An 18,138-nucleotide genomic window follows, 5' to 3' on the forward strand; every position below is an offset into this window, starting at 1 on the left:
CTGTTTTTAAGCTACAGACTCCAAGCAACTGAACTCAAATGTCCTGGTTTCTCTGTACTACATTTCAGCTAATAATTGCAAAACTAATACCAGTTTTAAAAGTTGCTATGACCAATTCTGTTGACTTTAGCAAGGTACTTTAAGTTACAGGAAAAAACAAAAAAACAAAAAAACAAAAAAACAAAAAAAAAACCCTCCTTGAGGTTTCAGAATGCAGAAGCCGTGTGCAGAAGAGCTCCAGACGGAGAAGCAGTGGCTGACTGGCCCCCAGATAAGATGAAAATCTTTGTCATCAGAAATCTCTGAGGTTGGAAATCATGAGTGCAGCATAACCCAGTGAAAGTTGAGACACAGTGTCTACCTTGTAATGAGGAACCACCAGGGACTACAGGTCACTCCGATAGACATGTAGAAGTTGAGTGTGATGGGCTAAGGCTGGCACAGAGACCAGGTAGACCACGGGCTACTTGAGGGCTGACAGCAAATCCTGCCAGATGCTGAACCCCAGCTGAGTGACCAACTGTCCCAGCTTGCCTAGGACTGTTGTGGTTCTACTGCCGAAAGTCCTGCATTTGGAGAAATACCTCAGCACCAGGCAGACCTGAAGAGCTGGTCACCCCACCCCTGGCCCAGGACAGCGTCTGGGACCATAGTAGGCGTCCAGGAAATATTTGTCGAAAGGATGACTCAGGCAGCCACTGTGCAAGTTTAGGTACAAGGTGTGAGGTGGGGGAGTGGGGTCAAGGCCAAGGGGAAAGGGCAGATGTGCGAAATAGAAGGGAAAACCAGCCAGAGTTAGAGGTTGATGAGAGCCAGAGGCTGACTAGATGAGTGACATAACGGGGAGGGAAGAATCAAGTGAACAGAGACGTGGGTAGAGCCACCAGTTTGATAGAAAAGAAACAGGGAGGCAAGGATGTGGCAAGAAAGGCCAAAAGTTCCAATGGAACATCTGAGTTCATCTGTTGGGGTGGCTTCCAGCTCAATGGTTCTCAAATCTGAGTGCGCATCAGCGTCACCTGGAGGGCTGCTTAAAATAGATCGCTGGACCCACCCCTAGAGCTCCTGATTTCAGAGGCCTTGGGGGAGCCCAAGGATCTGCTTCTCGAACAAGTTCCCAGATGCTGCTGCTGGTCTGGGGACCACAATTTGAGAACCGTTTATGAGATAGAAACAACTCCGAAGCTTGGGGGAGATCAGAGCGGCAAGCATACAGCCGTGTGTCACCAGGTCTGAGGGCGGCAGAAGCACCAGGAAAGGAAACTAGTGTCTGAGATGACACCAGCTACCTACGTGCACCTGGAAGAGCCAGGGTCAGCCCGGACCCCGTTTCCAGTCTTCATGGGCTCTCGCGCGTAGCCATTCTCTGATCCAGCCATTAAAGAGATTCTAAAGTGTGTTGCAAATGAAGGGGAAGAAATGATTAATGTGTCAGTGGTGATGGGACGGTGGCTCTTCCAATCTGGTACCGTGAACAACATGTATTCAAGATGGTGCCAGTGAGTTGACACGTTACAAACATGATTTGTGAGATGAAAACTCTGCTTCTCAGTAATTCAACAAACCAAGCACAGGTTATTTAACCTCTAAGCTGCTCTGTCGCCGGCGGTCAGTCAGCAGCAATCACACGATGGCTCTTCTCAGCTGGGAAGTCCTAACCCACTGTCAGCGCTCACTGAGGGATCCGGGCATTTTGATGCTTTGCTAGTCTTGCCTCCCAAGCCGCCTCCTCTCCCTGAGGCTCCCCACCCCCCATTTCTCCCAGATTGATCTTTTCACCACCCGGGGAAACCCCTGGGGGCTACATCTGCAGAGATGAACCCTCTCCTTCCTACAAATGATATCACAGATAATCCCATGGGTTCCAGGAGGCTCTCCCTGAGTAGGCAGCATTATAAATGGATCTCTTTCCTTCAAACAGCACTCAACCATCCTCAGACAAGGGAACACGCAAATGGGAGAAGAGAACAAATATGGCTGTCTTGTCCCCTTAGCAAGGATTATCTTGAGTTCTGGCAATTAACCTAACGTTTTTTGCTAGGAATTTGGATGATGGTGGGGACGGTGATAACCACAACAATGAAGAACAGAGTAGACAGCAAATTTCTCCCTGCTTCCCAGTTTTGTCCCAGATTATCAACCAATCCTTCTCCATTGTTCTGGTAGCCCCAGAGGAAATAGGCAAAGTTCCACCTCCCAGATTCTAATTCTTCCTGACCACATTGGTGTGGGTGCTCAGTGCCCCTGGGGTCCAGCTTGTGACCTACCAGCCAGCGGTGAACTCCACATGGGCATCAAAGAAGCCAGTGACCTGGCCCGTGGCCACCTTCCAGCCCTCGATGCGAGCTCGGATCAGGCCCTCTCTCTTCTGGTTGCGGACCACCTTCACCAGCCCGGGGTAGCGCTTGTGGACGTACTCCTCCAGGGGGGCCTTCAGCTCCTCTGCAAAGGATAAAATGCAAGAAGGTCCATGAACACTTCATGTCACCTGTGCGTCCGACCCACTGCGATGCCAACGGATCCTCAGGGAGTTTGAGAGGCAGAGAAGTTGACATGGTAGTAATATTAGTACAGGAGACAACTGGCTCGGCATGAGCGTCAGAAGATATTGCTGACAGGCCAACCCAGAAGAGCAGTGTTTGTCCCACGTCCAAGCTTTACAGCTGGACAGAATCCACATCTTTAACGTTCTGACCGCTCCAGGCCAGCAGATGTCTTCTGAGGTTGCTTCTCTTTGTGGCCTTTCCTCCTTTCTAGGCCAGCATTTCTGCCCTCCCACCATCCCCTGGGTCCTGTTATTCAACTTCTAAACACGTTTTCCCATCAGCGCATACACTGGTTCTTAGAGTACGTGTCCTGGGTGGTCCAGACCCATAGTCACGCACCAGATGCACAGCTAACAAGATTGTTGCTGTGGTCTCAGTTTAACAAAGGAACCTTTGCCTAGTAGCAGAAGCGCTGCCCTACCAGAGACCCAGCAGCCTCCCTTCTGCAGCGAGCAGGTGGTGTACAGTGCGTTATGTGTATGATCCAATTTAATCCTTACAGCAACTAGGAGGGAGCTAGATTGATTCCATTAATTACCTGGATTCATCCCACTTTGCAAATGAAGAAACAGTCTTGGGGGAGCTAACCTGTCCTGAGGTCACACACTGAGTAACAGAAGGGCTAAAACCAAATGTGTCTAACCCATAGACAGGACAGCTGACCCCTTTCTGTACATGAGAATCGCCAGATGGAGGGGGAGGGGAGGGGCTCCCAGGGAGGGGACTCACAGATCCGCACACCGCGAGGATCCAGCCTTGGAGAGGATGCTACGGACTGCTCGTGGGCTGGGGAGCATACAAGGAGGCCACAAACCATCCTTTAAGAGACACTCTTACCTCTGACGTCATTCGAGAGAAACCTAAAGAGGCTGTATTTACAGATGTCGTGTAGAACCCTCACTTCCTGGTTTTACACAGCAACTTTGGGGAATTAAAGCCACAGATTTGAGCCTAGGTAGAGGCTGAGCTCTCTAGGTCACGGGTGTCGTCCCAGGGAATGATGCTGCCATGGGACCCGGGAAGAATTGCAGAGGCCGGGGTGTGTAGCTGGTGGGAGGGGAGAGTCTCCATGGCACGGAGATGTGGAATGGTTCCTATCAAATGCCCACATGGTGAGGGAATGGGAACCTGATGGGCCGCTCTGTGCACTCCCCAGAATCTATCTGTTGAAGCCCTAACCACCCCAGGTCCTCAGGATGCGATCCTATCTGCAGAGACCGACTTGAAGGAGGTGATTAATTTGTTAGTGTGGCCCGAATCCAGCATGACTGGTGGTCTTCTATGAAGAGATTCGGAGCCACCAGGGGCCACCCATGAAGAGAAGGTGGTTCTCTGCAGGCCGTGGGGGGAGACTCAGGAGACACCGACCCTGCCCACACCTTGGTCTTGGACGTCCGGCCTCCAGAACTTCTGGTCAAGCCGCCCAGTCTATGGTCCTCGGTTATGGCAGCCCAAGCAAACGAACACCAGGAGGGGGGTATTTGTTTGGAAAGGGGAAAAAGCGGGAATCTGGGTGGGGCAGGGGCATGACCCTCTAACAAGGAGTAGCATGTGCTTGGGTTTTTCAACATTGGAGTCGGGCCACCTGGGATTCAGAACCCAGAGCTGCCACCGATCTCCTGAGTGGCCCTGGGAGCTTTAGCCAATCAGTTCAGGCCTCAATTTCCTCCTCTGCGGAAGGGGACGATCATCACAGCATGGGCCCTGTAGCGGTGTGGTGGGGATGGAATGAGTCCCTGTGAGGGAATGCCGAGAATGGTCGCTGTCACAGTGTGAACGCTCAACCCTGAGTTTCCCATCCGCAGAGCCGTAGGGCACGTGGACAGAGACTTCAGAGCAGCCCAGGGAGCGCGAGGAAGCCGCCCCCAGAAGGGAACAGGCCTGCATGCTAGAATAGTGGCTCTCATCCTGGGGGGCACATTAGCACCACTGGGGGGGTGTTGCTGAAGCAGCTTGCCCAGCCCCTCCCCCAGAGTCCCATTTTCAGAAGGTTGGGGGTGAGGCCTGCGTGTCTGTGTTTCTAACAAGAACCGGGGTGGGGGGCGGTGCCCATGCTGGAGTATGGGGAACCACATTGAGAACCACTGAGGTTAAAACACACAGGGGTTTCTTGGCGCATGCCTGGCACACTAGACACCCTGGAGAAGTTATTGGTGTTGGTGACGTCACCAATTGGCCTCTCCAGTACTTGCCATCATCCCAGCACTGGCAAGGGGGCTGGTGGAGAGGCCAGGCTGTGGGGACCCTCTGTTTTTCACTCACCGTGAGAGAAGGATAACCAAATACATGGGGTTTTGAGCTTCTAGAAACCATCTACCGACTGAATGTTGGCAGGATTTTTCCCGTCTTCATTACACTTCTCGTAACAAGAGTTCTAACCAAGAGCATGCGGCAGGCCATGTCTGCTCGGGTCTTAACTTTTCCTCATGAATGCCGGGTAGGCGGGCCGGGGATGAAGGGACGTGCCATGGACCGCGCACGGGCACCTCACCCACGGAATGGCACGGTGGGAAACCTGCCCATTCGCTAGGACCGGCGCGTGGTGGTAGGAATTTGGGGGTTCTCTGTAAGTACAGGGAGAATGTGCTGAGTGCTGAGCTCTACACCAGGCACCCACAGGCACTGTCACCCTTTCGCTGCTGGGTGACTGGGACCCCCAGGGGGACTCTGTCCGGTAACTGGATGGCAGCTTCTGGACATGCATTCTCAACGTCCCAGGATACATAAACACACAGCGAAACGCACAAGCACGGAACTGGGTCTTCTCAGGCGACAAAACCACTAGTGTCTGGGAGACTGGGAAGAGGTCATGAACCAGAAAAGAAAAAAAGGAGAGAAGTAGAAGAACACATGGGTGAGTCCACCTGGGGACAATGAGATGCCAGCAGACATCAGGTAGACTATTGAACCAAGCAGTGACCCTGAGGTGAGGACAGAGGCACATGGTACTGGGAACACAGTGATGAGAATGATACTGTGAAAGAGCCTGGAGACTCCAGGGATGGAGCGCAGACTTGGGAGGCACTGGGGACACAGGCGCGTTCGGGAGGCAGGAGGAAGAGCTGGGAACAAGGCTGGCCACAAGCAGTGTCGTCGGGGCAGAGCCTGTCACAGGTAGAGCTTCAAAAGGAGGCCATGTGCCTTCATGTCACAGATATGTATGGAGTGCCTGCATGGCTGAAACGGGCACAATCCGTACCCTCAGAGCGTAACCCAACATCCAAAGGCAGGAGAATCAAAGGCATTAGACAAACGGAGACCCGAGAATGGCTCACAGATCCAGTCAACAAGCAGACTCCTGATGGGACCAGAGAGAAAAAGGAATTCCCTTCTGGAAGCAGCTGTGCCCTGCAGGGATAGGTTTGCATCAAGAGAAGTGGGTGAGTGGGAAAGCTCCGGAGACTTCCAGAAATGAGTAATCCTGGTGGAGCACAGTTTTAACAGTCTGAGGCACTGGGGGGTTGAGATTTGCAAATTGCCTTAAAGCAAGAGAGCTACGAGTTAAACGAGTTAAACACGTAAAAACAGGCCCACAAGTTCACCAGGGAAAGAAGCCCGTTCCCAACTGGATGGTGGTAAGAAATGTCCCGCCACCTGCGACCCCTCATCATCCTTAACAGAGGAAACCATGCTCGGACGTTACAACTACAGTAAGAAAAACAATTTACATACGATTTTTCTCACCAGCAAACTTGGAGGAAAATAAAAAACCCAAAACTCGTGTCAGCAAAAATAAGCGTTTACCTTCTAGTGTGATAAAATCTAATAGTAAATTGGTCCAGCGTCATTTGGGAATCTCTGCGTTTCTTAAGGTTTCAGTAAAGAGCATTTGGGGAGGTCGAGAGGGAAGAAGCAAACGCCACCTGCGTTCAGAAGGGACCAGAAGAGAGATGTATCTTCTTCTCCTTAGCGATAAAAGAGACACCTGTCACCCAGGCTTAAGGAGTACATACTGGCGAGAAGAAAGTTACGGAGACTGGGAACTACGGCAGAATCATTATTACAGAATTATACCTAGAGTCTGCGCTTTCAGGGATATTAGAGAATAAACCAGCAGTCCAGTCCTGGGTCTAAGCCCCGCTCAGAGGCAAGCGTTGGCCTTGTGAACTCATGTCTACCTGCTCCGGAACCAGTCCATGAGCCTCGGTGCCACAAGCCATGAACTTGGATGTGGTCACGCTGCCCAGGGCTGAGTCACGTCTGTACCTCTCAACCCTCATGCGGTTGCTGTGTCTTGAGGACGAGACCTACAGAATGTTCCAGTTCTCCCTCCAGGCACGGCAACTCAGGACAGTCAGTGTAAGCTCCGATGACGGAGTGTTTCTCACAGGTGGACACGCATCAGGATCTCTGGCAGGTCTGGGGTGCGCAGAGAACTCGCATTTCTAACAAGGTCTGAGGGGCTGTGGCTGCTGCTGGCCTGGAGAGCACACTCCGAGCAGCTCTGGCCCAGTGGCGACCACCTCCACACGCCCTCTCCGTGAATCAGCCCCTGGGCGTGGAACGGGACTCCTCCTAACCAAGCAGACACTCCCGAATCCCAGGGGGTCACAGACCGTCTCTGCTTTTCCCACTACGTGAACCTTCTCCTCCTGCCTCCTCGGACAGATGGAACTCCTTGAGGCTGATCTCAGTCTACACTGCGAGGGTCTGTCTTGCCGATTCCCAAACTGGGTCCCCATTGCTGGTCAGCCCTGCACGGAGCAACATGGCCATTAGGTCTGCCCCCCTGCCCAGGTCCGCATAGGTTCGGACTTCTGTTCTCACCTCCATGGCTCCTCTTGTTATTGCCCTTAGTGCTACGATTCCACCAACATTACTTCTGCCCCTCTCAGTGCCACCGTCGTCACCCCGGCCACTCACAACCCCCGCCTCTCCCTGCCAGCAGCGGCTGGGCTTTGGACACGCCGCTAGCTGGGGATGCATGGGTTGTGACAGCTGGGACAAGAAAATGGCACATATGGCGTGTTCCAATTAAAAGCAAAAAGCAAAAAATGCCTGCCTCAAATCCAGCGTTTCTCAGAATGCAGTGCCTTCCTGGGAATCACCTGGGAGCCTGTGCAAATACAGGGTTCCGGGCGCGCTGCAAGAGTTTCCAATTTAGGGGGCTTTAGCAGAGGGTTGTGGTCACTCCAGACGATTCTCACACCGACCCAAGACTTCCGGAAAGCATTGCTGGATTCTTTTTCACTGTTTGTGGTGCGATGAAATACACGTGCCATGAGATTGACTGTTTGTTTTTTTAAATTTTTTTAAAGACTTTATTTATTTATTTGACAGAGAGAGATCACAGTAGGCAGAGAGAGAGAGAGAGGAGGAAGCAGGCTCCCTGCCGAGCAGAGAGCCCGATGCGGGGCTCGATCCCAGGACCCTGAGATCATGACCTGAGCCGAAGGCAGAGGCTTAACACACTGAGCCACCCAGGTGCCCCGAGATTGACTGTTTTGATTATTATTCTTAAGTGTACGGTTCAGTGGCATTCTGTGCATTCATGATGGGGGGGCAACCATCCCCTTATCTAGTTCTAGAACTTTCCATCACACCAAACGTAAACCCTGCACCCGTTGAGCAGTCACTCTCCACTTCCGACCCCCACCTCAGCCTCTGGTGACCACGGATCCCTTTTCCGTCACCATGAACCTGCCTCTTCTGGGTGTTTCGTATAAATGGGATCGCACAGCGGGTGACTGTTTGGTCAACAAGCCTGGGTAACTTGAAGCTGGAGAAGGAGAGGTGAGGAACCGTTCTGAGTGCGAGTTTGAACACCGAGGCCTCCCTGAAGATCTGATTCTGTGTTTTGCCATCAGTTTGCTTTTCTGACCTTCATTCTAGTCATGTAGTCAACCGGAAGCTTATTCCCAAAGCAATCCCAGGCTCCCTGAAGGGGGCTCTGGTCTCTGAGGAGAGGATCCAGCCCTCGATTCCATGTCATACTCCCAGGCTCCCCCAACACCAGCCTTCCCTCCGCCCCTCATGAAAACTCCCAGCTCAGCACACCGGGGGACTTTAAGATCACTCAGGGGAAAAAACACGGTCTTCAACACATGGTTTTAGCAGAGTTACTTGTCATGACTAGCCCTACGTTTCTGCAGTGTCTTTTTTCATGAGATTTATTTAATGTAAAAATCACCTACGGTACCACAGAAGGAACACAGAATATGGACTTCAAACTCGGCTTTTCGGGTACGCCTGTGAGTAGCTTTGGGCCTGAGACAGCTAACCCGCTAAATACATGGAAGTGGCCCTACAAAACCAACAGTGCACATTCAAAAATTATCTTTAAAAATTAAAAAAAGGGGGGGGTGGATAGAGAAACCTGGTCACATATCCTGGTCATCTGGTCGTGCAATACGTGGGTTTCTCATCTGTCAAACGGAGATAGGAAGTTCCAGAAACAAATCTGGGTTCTGTAGAACAGAGACTTTGTAAGATGTGGAGGAGCCTCTCTAAGAAAAAGGAAGTGTCTTGGGGCCCCTGGTGGCTCAACCAGTGAAGCGTCCACTCTTGATGTGGGCACAGGTCACGATCTCAGGGTCGTGAGGTCAGACCCCATCACAGTCTCTACTGTGTGTGGTGCCTGCTTGGGATTCTCTCTCTGCCTCTCCCTCGACCCCGCCCCACCCCCAGCTTGCCCTCTCTCTCTTAAAAAAAGGAAATCTCTTATTCATAAATTTTCCAAAAACCCACAGGCTTCGGGGTAAACAGTGGGTGAACACGTGGTCAGCGGGGCTGCAGACGCACGAGGTCCCAACGCACGAGTTTTCTCAGCTTGACAGTGAGTGCGCCCCGGTGAGGCTGACTTCGTGGAAGTTCCTTTTGCTCCAAGTTCCTTTTTGCTAATAATCACGACTTTCCGAACACCTCACATACGAGGCTCACCTGTGTCTACGACGAAGCATCTCGATGCCAAAACTGCTAAGACCCTCCGCTGACTGTCAAATGCTCCCCAACGTGGTCCAGATAAGCTCCCCTTGCACAGTCAGTGACAGAATGACCTAATCTGCCAACATCTAACATTGCACGGCTTTTGTGTTCTCGGGCATCTGTTTTGTATTTTTGCTTTAACACTTCATACTTGTTGGCGCTAAGTGCCACATACCTGCTGCTTGTGGTCTATCAACTCTTTTTACCCTTGTTATGATGCTGTGGGGTAGGGGTACTGTTATCCCCATGTTATGGATGAGCAAACTGAAGTGCAGAGAGGGTAAGGTCCATGCCGCAAGTCACGGTTTGTAAGCGACACGGGCTATCCCCCCTGTCATTCCGCCTCTGGTCCCTGTGGGTGCAGGGCTGTGAGACCCGAAGTCACTGGTCTGCTCATGCAGGGAGCGCACCTTGCACACAGAAGAAGGGGCCTGAGCCGGTCTGCCCTGGAACCGGCCCCCTCGGTAACTCTGAGGCACCCATACTCTCCCTCGGAGCTGCAGGCATGCACCTGCCTCACTAGGCACCCGGACGTGGAAGGCGGTCAGTACTCCCCAGAGAATAAGCCCATGGGCTGTTGAGGAGGCTCCCAAGGGCTCGGGGCATAGACAAGAACCTGCTGAACATGGAGCATCTCCAGACAGTCCCACCAGGCTCCGAAGGGACAGGAGTGACACATGAGCCACGGTCCCCACGCCACTGCAAGACCCTGCCTGTCTCTGAAATCCCAGCCCCTGCAAACATCCAGAGAGGAGCATGTTAAAACGCAGGTTGAAATAATACAGAAGGCAGCAATAACGCATATTTTATTCTCCGAGCAACGCTCAGCTTTGTGACTTAAATAATGCATTTTCTGACTATGGGAGCAAAGAGGGGAAGAAAAAAAAAGAGGCGGGAGCAGAAAACTTCAGGAAGAATGGGGGAGATTAAAAAGAGATGTTTTTGCTGTGTGTGAAAGCGTTTTAAAGGCTATTCCATAGCGAGATCAAAGCAAGGACTAAAGAAAGCAAAAGAGGAAAAGCAGCAAGAAAAGAGATGTAAGGCACAAAATATACCAAAGTGTTAAACTACATACATCACACAGAGCTGTGCATTCATGAGAGACGCTTTGAAAAGGAAAGCCATCCCTGCTTCCAATTCCTTTGTTAAGAAGGTCCTCTCCTCTGCTTCCCCCATTTAAATTTCACCTTTAAAGAAAAAACAAAAAAAACCTACAAGTGGCCCAAAGCAACAGGGAAACATCATAGAGCCCATGGGTGGTGCCTCCGAGCCCCAAACCAGAAGAGCGTCCCCGATCCTGCCCCCAAAAAAAGGCATTTGAAGCGGATTCTAATAATAACATGTGAATTTAAGCGATAAAATTTGTCTACAGGCTGGAGTGTGTTTTTCTTTCATTATGTTTCTTATTTACTGCGATATTGATTCTGCATGCTCTGAAGCCCGCAAAATTTTTCCTCAAAATAGCAAAAGTCATGGTCATTAAGGGCAGGGGTGGGGGGAGCAGAACAGAGCACGAGAGACGTGAAGCCCTGGAGAGAACGGGGTCACGTCTTGGTGTTGGCTCGCCTCCAGTTTTCTTTCAACGCTGGCGGCAGCCAGGAGTGGCGTAAGGAGAGAGCAAGGCATCTGGTCAACCCACCCTTCTCTAGCCTTTGGGGACTCTGTGCTCAGAGCCCTGGAGTCTCCCAGGTCAAGGGCAGCACGGATCGTAGGCGCAAGGGGGCTTCATGTGCGCTCACAGCAAACGACCCCCGTTGGACCGTTAGGTGGCCCGCAAGCGCTCTGTGAAGAGCAGCTCGTCTTAGGGTCCCAAAAGCCCCGCAGAACCTACTGTGTCTCCGCTGCCCCAGGAGACCGTCAGCCGGACGCACAGGCCCTGAGCAGGCGGAACGGAGGGGGCAGGAACGGCGCCCACAAGACGCAACAGCTGCAGGGGCTGGAATGTTCTGATGCGGAAAGAGGGTGACAGTGGATAGAACTCAGAAGAGAGGGCACCCCAGGGCCAGGAGCACCTGGGAGCACGTACACTGGGTCGGGGGCACCTGGGGAGGCAGAGACACACCTGGTCGTGAGCTGCCACAGGACACCGCTCTGCCTTTGTACCAAACCCTCCCGCATTCCCGGACATCCCGCAAGGGGCGCTGCCTAGCAGCCCCCTTGAGGCCAGGCAGCTGACTGCCCTCCCTGGGGTGTTAGAAAAGCAGACCATGAGGGGATCAGCCAGGACCACCCTCGTGACTCTGAAGGCAGCCATCGTGCCCTAGGGCGAGAGCAAGCAAAGGTCCAGTCTAGGTGTGGGGCTGGTCTTGGTCACCGGCCTTTCCAGGCCCTGTAACACGGCCTGAGGCCAAAGCGCAAGTGAACCAGAACTCGAGCTAAAGTGATCTACAGACACCCCTGTCACGTGCCCGGCTCATTTTTTCCCCAATAAAATAAGGTCAAAGCTTGAACACCACTCTTTGCGGAACAACGGTGAAAATGGCCTTGGGTAGCCTTCCTGAGCACCATTTCAAGCACCCCCAGGCTTCCTCGCTCCACCGCTCTCCGATCACCTCCACACTCGCCGATCTCCATCCCAGGCTGGGCAGTTCGAGCAGCCCGGGCATCCCTCTTCTCTGAGGCGGCCGAGCATGGCTGGTGAAGGTCGAAGACTCGCCTGTGCACACTCTTCCTCCCTAATCCTGGGGCTCTGTAGGGCTCTCCGAACCTGCCAGAGAGTCTCTCCGGTCCACCCACCAGTTCCTGCACGTGGGATCCCATACGCACATTTCCCTCCGTGGGCCCCAAGCCTCCCTGCTTCTGTTTGGGTACTTCTTCCTACTGCTCCTTCCTCCTGCTTCCCGATGTCCCAAACCTCTTTCACGGGCCAACTCAAGTGCCACAAAGACCTCATTCATTTCCCCAACTTGTAGGAACCTTAAGTGTGAATCCTCATGAGATGTTGTCCGTGGCATGCTTGTCTGCACAGCCCCCTTCCTTTCTGGAGCTGTGGCAGGGTGGTTCCATCCCCTGCCCTCCTAGACAGTGTTGGCAGGTCTAAGGAAGGGCATCCGACATATACTAAAGTACCATTTTCCTGCCCTAGGATTCCCCTGGGCCTGTCCCTCTCTACTGGCGGAAGCCAGGACAGTAACACAACTCTGAGGCATCTCCCCAGCTCTATTTCTCTCCAGGAGGCCCGAAGAACTGGAGGTGGACCGTCACTCGTAAACACTTCGGCATGCCTGGGTCTGACTCTCCCCCGGCTCAGCCTTACTGTTGTCCCTGGGTTGGGTCGGACCCTCCAGCATTTTTGTTGATTCCTACCAGCGTGAACCCTGAGTCTGATCATGAGGCAAAACGTTCAACAAGCTTTCTGGATAACTTGTCGTTCTTGTAGAACCCAACCATTCCCTTTGGTGCCACAGTCATGGTCATCAAGGTTAAAACAGAAACTTTGCTTCCAATGGAGGCCGGGTTGGAGGATTAAAAGTCAATCAAACTTTTTAAAAAGGGGATATCACACAACTGGAATGAATGACCAAAAAAGTTCATTAACATGCATGTATCCTAAGACGTCACAATTGCATTCTGGGCCATTTATCCCACAGAGATGAACCTTTATTTTCACACGAACATCTGTACACGAATGCTGATAGAAACTTTATTGGTAAAAACCCCAAATGAAACAACCCAGATGTCCTCCCATGGGCCAAGGGGAACAGAGTGTGATGACGCCATATCATAGATCTCTGTGCAAAAATCCAAAGGAATGAACTCGGTACACACGGCAACTGGGACCGATCTTGAGGGAGCCATGCTGAGTGTAAAAAGCCAACCACCAAGGTTAGATACTGTAAAGTTCACTTTAGAGAACATTCTGGAAAGAGCAAAATTATAGGACAGAGAACAGATCAGTGGTTGTCAGCGGTCAGGGATGGGGGTAGGAGTCGGGTGTGGGTATCGAAGGCGAGCACGGGGAAGCTTTGTGGTGCTGGCACATTTCTATACCTTAATTGTGTTGGTTACAGGGATGTACACGTGCTAAAACTGTACAGAACCACCTACACACACACACACATGCACGCGCCTCCATGTTCGACCAGTCAAATCAGAGCAAGGTCTGTGGATGGCACCAAAGTCAACGTCCTCCTGGTCGTGATCGTGGACTAGAGCTCTGCAAGATGGCAGCCCCTGGGAAGAACTGAGTGAAGACACCTAAGACTTTTGTCTCCATTTTTGCAACTTCTTATGAATTGAAAATTATTTCAAAACAGCAAAGTGTTTTTGTTGTCATTACTGCATTTTTTTCCATCTTGGCATTTCAAAGCCAGTCGGCCTATGAAGCTTTCACTGGGGTTCTCCCACTGTTTCCTGTGTAAGGGTATACACTCTCTTTCTGAATCTCTCCTCCCCATGGCCTGAAAACACACAAGGAGGAATGTGAACACACAACCCAATCGTGATTACAGGCCCACAGAGCAAACGCTGTCACACTGCAGCCATCTGGTCGGGGACAAAAACAAGCATTGTCTCCGATAAGGAAGGCTCCCTACAGCTGTGGGAACGGCAGGTGCTGTTCCAGTAAGGAGGCCTGGGCCAGAGTGGAGCTGTGTGATAACAAGGTGTCTCCTGGCTACGTGACTTGGAGCCTCAACAACATGAGAAAAATGTCATCTTCCAGAGACACAGGACTTCTCCCAGCCCTGTGATTGTAAGCCAAGAAGAAAAGCAAACAATGACAGCATGCCATCTCCAAAATGCCTTTTGGAAGGCCAGAGGGTATGACCTCCCACTCAAAGCAGTCTTCTAACTCGAGCCGTCCTGGTTTCAACCTCTGAATGCACCAGCCAAGAGAAGAGCCCGATGGGGTGTGCTTGGCCACAGGGAAGCACCAGTGCGCAGACATACGGCCGCCCTGGTCACCAGGACACTTAAATGCTGATTACCAGAGGTCGGTAAGATCTGAGACCTCAACCAAAAGAGCTGTAGTGTTGAAGCCCAAATATGTACAACGAGACCAAGTTAACAAGGTCCTGGGATGAAGGAGGGAAAAAACGTCTTTGCACACGTGCACTTTAAGTGAACAGTCAGCACTGACTGTGACTCAACGGCGTGCTGGGAAAGCAGCAAAGGAGCTGTAGTTATTGCCCGAAACGGTCTCTCAGTCCAGAGAGGGACAAGCACACAAAGGCAACGCAGCGGCCCTAGTGCTGCGCCAAAATCCATGCTGGTGCCTGGGGAGGAGAGGCAAAGGGCCCCCAACCCTGCCACAGCTGGGAAATCCAGGATGGCTTCCCAGGGGAGGTGACACAGAAGTAGTGCTGAAGAACGGCCTCAAGCTAGCAAATCAAGTAACACCGTGAGCACACTCAGTAAGAACAACCTTTATTTTATTTCCAGGACTTGTACCATGCGCTTTTGCAAGTATTACCTCTAAATGTCGCAATTTAATCCCTGTATAAAAGCCACTATCATCCACAATGTGCTCGAGATCAGAAAAGGTAAGGGCCTTGGCCAGCAGCACACAGGATTCGATTCTACCTTTTCCTCCACATGCTATTGCCTAAGAACAAAGAAGGTAATGAGGGAAGTTTTTATTTTTAATTTTTTTAAAGTTTTAACTTTTATTTTATTTTATTTTTAAAGATTTTTTATCAATTTATTTGTCAGAGAGAAAGAGAGAGAGAGAGAGGGAGGGAGCACAGGCACACAGAACGGCAGGCAGAGGCAGAGGGAGAAGGCGGCTCCCTGCTGAGCAAGGAGCCCGATGTGGGACTCGATCCCATGACGCCGGGATCATGACCTGAGCCGAAGGCAGCCGCTCAACCAACTGAGCCACCCAGGCGTCCCTGAGGGAAGTTTTTAAAAAGTAGTTGAAAACTTTTGATAAGACATATTTAAAAATGTATTAAGGATTATGATAGTAGAAATAAGTCTCTATTGTTATTTTAATATTACTTTAGTCTAATATTATTTCTAGCCACAAATATTAGTTTGATGGCTACAGTTACCCCTCACCTGAGTTCTGAAGGTGCGTTAACTTCCATGGGAATTTGGACTTGGCACATCCAGAACAGTAAACTCAGTCTCCTTCCCACACCTGCTACTTCTGTCATATTCCCTTCCTAACGAGCGGCGCCAACACCCACCCTGTCACCAGAGCCGGGACCCTTCTATGACTACCTCCTCCTCCTCACCCTCCTCCCAAACCAATCAGTCCTCATGTGATTTGGCCACCTTGTTTCCAAATCTAGAATATTTTGGCATATGACAATAGGCAACGTCAATGAGTGGTTAAATGAGAATAGATTGATTATTAAAGAAATTCAGAGAAGCATACTTGGAGACAAGGGTCTCTGTGCTGAAACTCCTATACCTGAACACAAAAATGTCTAATCTGTTTGGAATTGATTTTGAAAAAAAAAAAATTTACCTGTAAGAAAATATGCATGAATATTTGTGCCATCTAGGGATGATAAATAACTTTCTCGGGACATCACTTAAAAAAAAAAGTGGATTTGAAAATGTAAAATGTACATTTAAAAATGTAAAATGTGCATTTGTCAGAAAAATGCAATAAACAAGTAAAAGTGAAAAGCACAAGCTGGGAGAAACACCTGATAGATGAATGTGAAAGGAGCTCATTTAATATATATACACTGTTCTTACAAATCAGTGAGGCAAAGATCAATTCTCCAGGAGAAAACAGAAGATGGGGTCATCAGTTGGCAAATCTCTATGAAAATAAAGGCAGTAAAACATACAAAGAAGCTCCCATTATCACTAGGATTCAAAAAAAGTGGATTTAAAAGTATGTCACTCTTCACTCATTAGAACAGTAAAGACGAAAAAGATAAATCAGAGTCAGTGTCGGGGAGGATATGGAGAAAGAGACTCTCGTGTCCTTCTCATGGGACAGAACCACGAAGCTGGAGAGCAATTTATCAGTTCAATTAAAAGTTCTTAAAACCGGGGCGCCTGGGTGGCTCAGTGGGTTAAGCCGCTGCCTTCGGCTCAGGTCATGATCTCAGGGTCTTGGGATCGAGCCCCGCGTCGGGCTCTCTGCTCGAAGCAGGGAGTCTGCTTCCTCCTCTCTCTCTGCCTGCCTCTCTGCCTGCTTGTGATCTCTCTCTGTCAAATAAATAAATAAAATCTTTAAAAAAAAAAAAAAAAAAAAAGTTCTTAAAACCAGGGGCGCCTGGGTGGCTCAGTGGGTTAAAGCCTCTGCCTTCGGCTCAGGTCATGATCCCAGGGTCCTGGGATCAAGCCCCACATCTGGCTCTCTGCTCAGCAGGGAGCCTGCTTCCTCCTTTCTCTCTGCCTGCCTCTCTGCCTAGTTGTGATCTCTGCCTGTCAAATAAATAAATAAAATCTTAAAAAAAAAAAAAGTTCTTAAAACTAATACGGCATATTAATCACGATAAGAAGATGAATTTAACTTATAAATCTGATGCGCTTCCTTACTCAAAGCCACTGAAAACTACAGTAAAGGGATTTTTTAAAATGAAATAAAATAGACCCATACTCAGGTCTATTCCGAGGTAGGAGAAAGCACAAGAGGAGACACAAAGCACAGTATCAGCGAAGCTGGAAAGGGGAAGAAAGCGCACAGACCGCCGTGTGGCAGCTGAACCCCAAGCTAATCATGGGAAACACTGAGAACCAACTCAATTTGTATCTTGAGGGACAGAGAATCCTTGAAGGACAGTGATGGCAACAGCACCAGGTACCTCTTGAACTGTGGGTAAATCGGGCAAACAGAAACAGGGAGGACCAGAGGGAAGGCCATTCAAAAGGCAACCTATCACTAGATCCCCGTCCCCGCCCTGTGCTCCAGCCCACATGACCCCTCTGCTGTCAAAACCAGCGGTGATCCCGAGGGGGGAGGCCTCCAGTGTGGGAGCCAGAAGCCAAACAGCAAAGAGCAGGAGAAAAGCAACATGTGGAGACAGACCGTGCAGGGAGAAAGATGGAAAAACAAAACAAAAGACGAAATATTATTAATATCCTCCAGGGGATAAGGAAACATATTGCTTCTATTAAGTAAGAACAATATGCCATAAAAAGGAGCTCTCAGAGAATAAAAATGAGCACTTGCAAGTAAAACCATGATAGCAAAGATAAAAAACTGAATAGAAGGGAAGGAAGATAAAAACTGGAGAGAGCAAACAAAGCCGAGCAAAAAATGTAAGGAACGATAAGGCGGCAGAGAAAGGATAAGAAAATTAAAAGTTCTGCGCAAGAGCCTTAATAATGGAAAAATGGGGGAAACGACGGAATCAGGGGAGACAATGAAATAGAGAACCGAGAAGAATGGACAAGAATTATCCATGAAATATTCCAAGAAATGTTCCAAAAGCTGACAGACATTCGATTCCAGATTGGAGCCTCTAAGGGTCAGTCCAGTGGATGAAGACTGAGCCCACACCAAAGGCTCGTCATTGGGAATTTCAAAACTCTGGGGACAAAATGAAGATGCCACAAGCTTCCAGAAAGGAAAAATGCACAGGGATCAGAAATCGGAATGCCTTTGTTCTTCTAAAAAACACTGAAAGGAAGATAAAGAAGCAAGAGCATCAACATCAGAAAGAAGGTGATACCCATCTCAGCCAGGCCATCAGTCACACAGAAAATGAGGACAAAGCTTTCTTCAGACATGGATGATCTCAGAAGAGTTCATCTTCCT

General features: G+C 50.2%; 1 protein-coding gene across 1 annotated transcript in view; it reads right to left on the bottom strand.

The window, feature by feature from the left end:
• GALNT17 (polypeptide N-acetylgalactosaminyltransferase 17) overlaps positions 1-18,138 on the bottom strand; it is a 430,193-nt gene that overhangs the window by 203,720 nt on the left and 208,335 nt on the right. The window contains exon 4 of the mRNA XM_047714437.1: positions 2,268-2,442. Within this exon, the coding sequence (XP_047570393.1) occupies positions 2,268-2,442 (175 nt within the window). The remainder of the gene's footprint in view (positions 1-2,267; positions 2,443-18,138) is intronic.

Source organism: Lutra lutra, chromosome 18 (genome assembly GCF_902655055.1).
Source record: "Lutra lutra chromosome 18, mLutLut1.2, whole genome shotgun sequence".
NCBI classification, from domain to species: domain Eukaryota; kingdom Metazoa; phylum Chordata; class Mammalia; order Carnivora; family Mustelidae; genus Lutra; species Lutra lutra.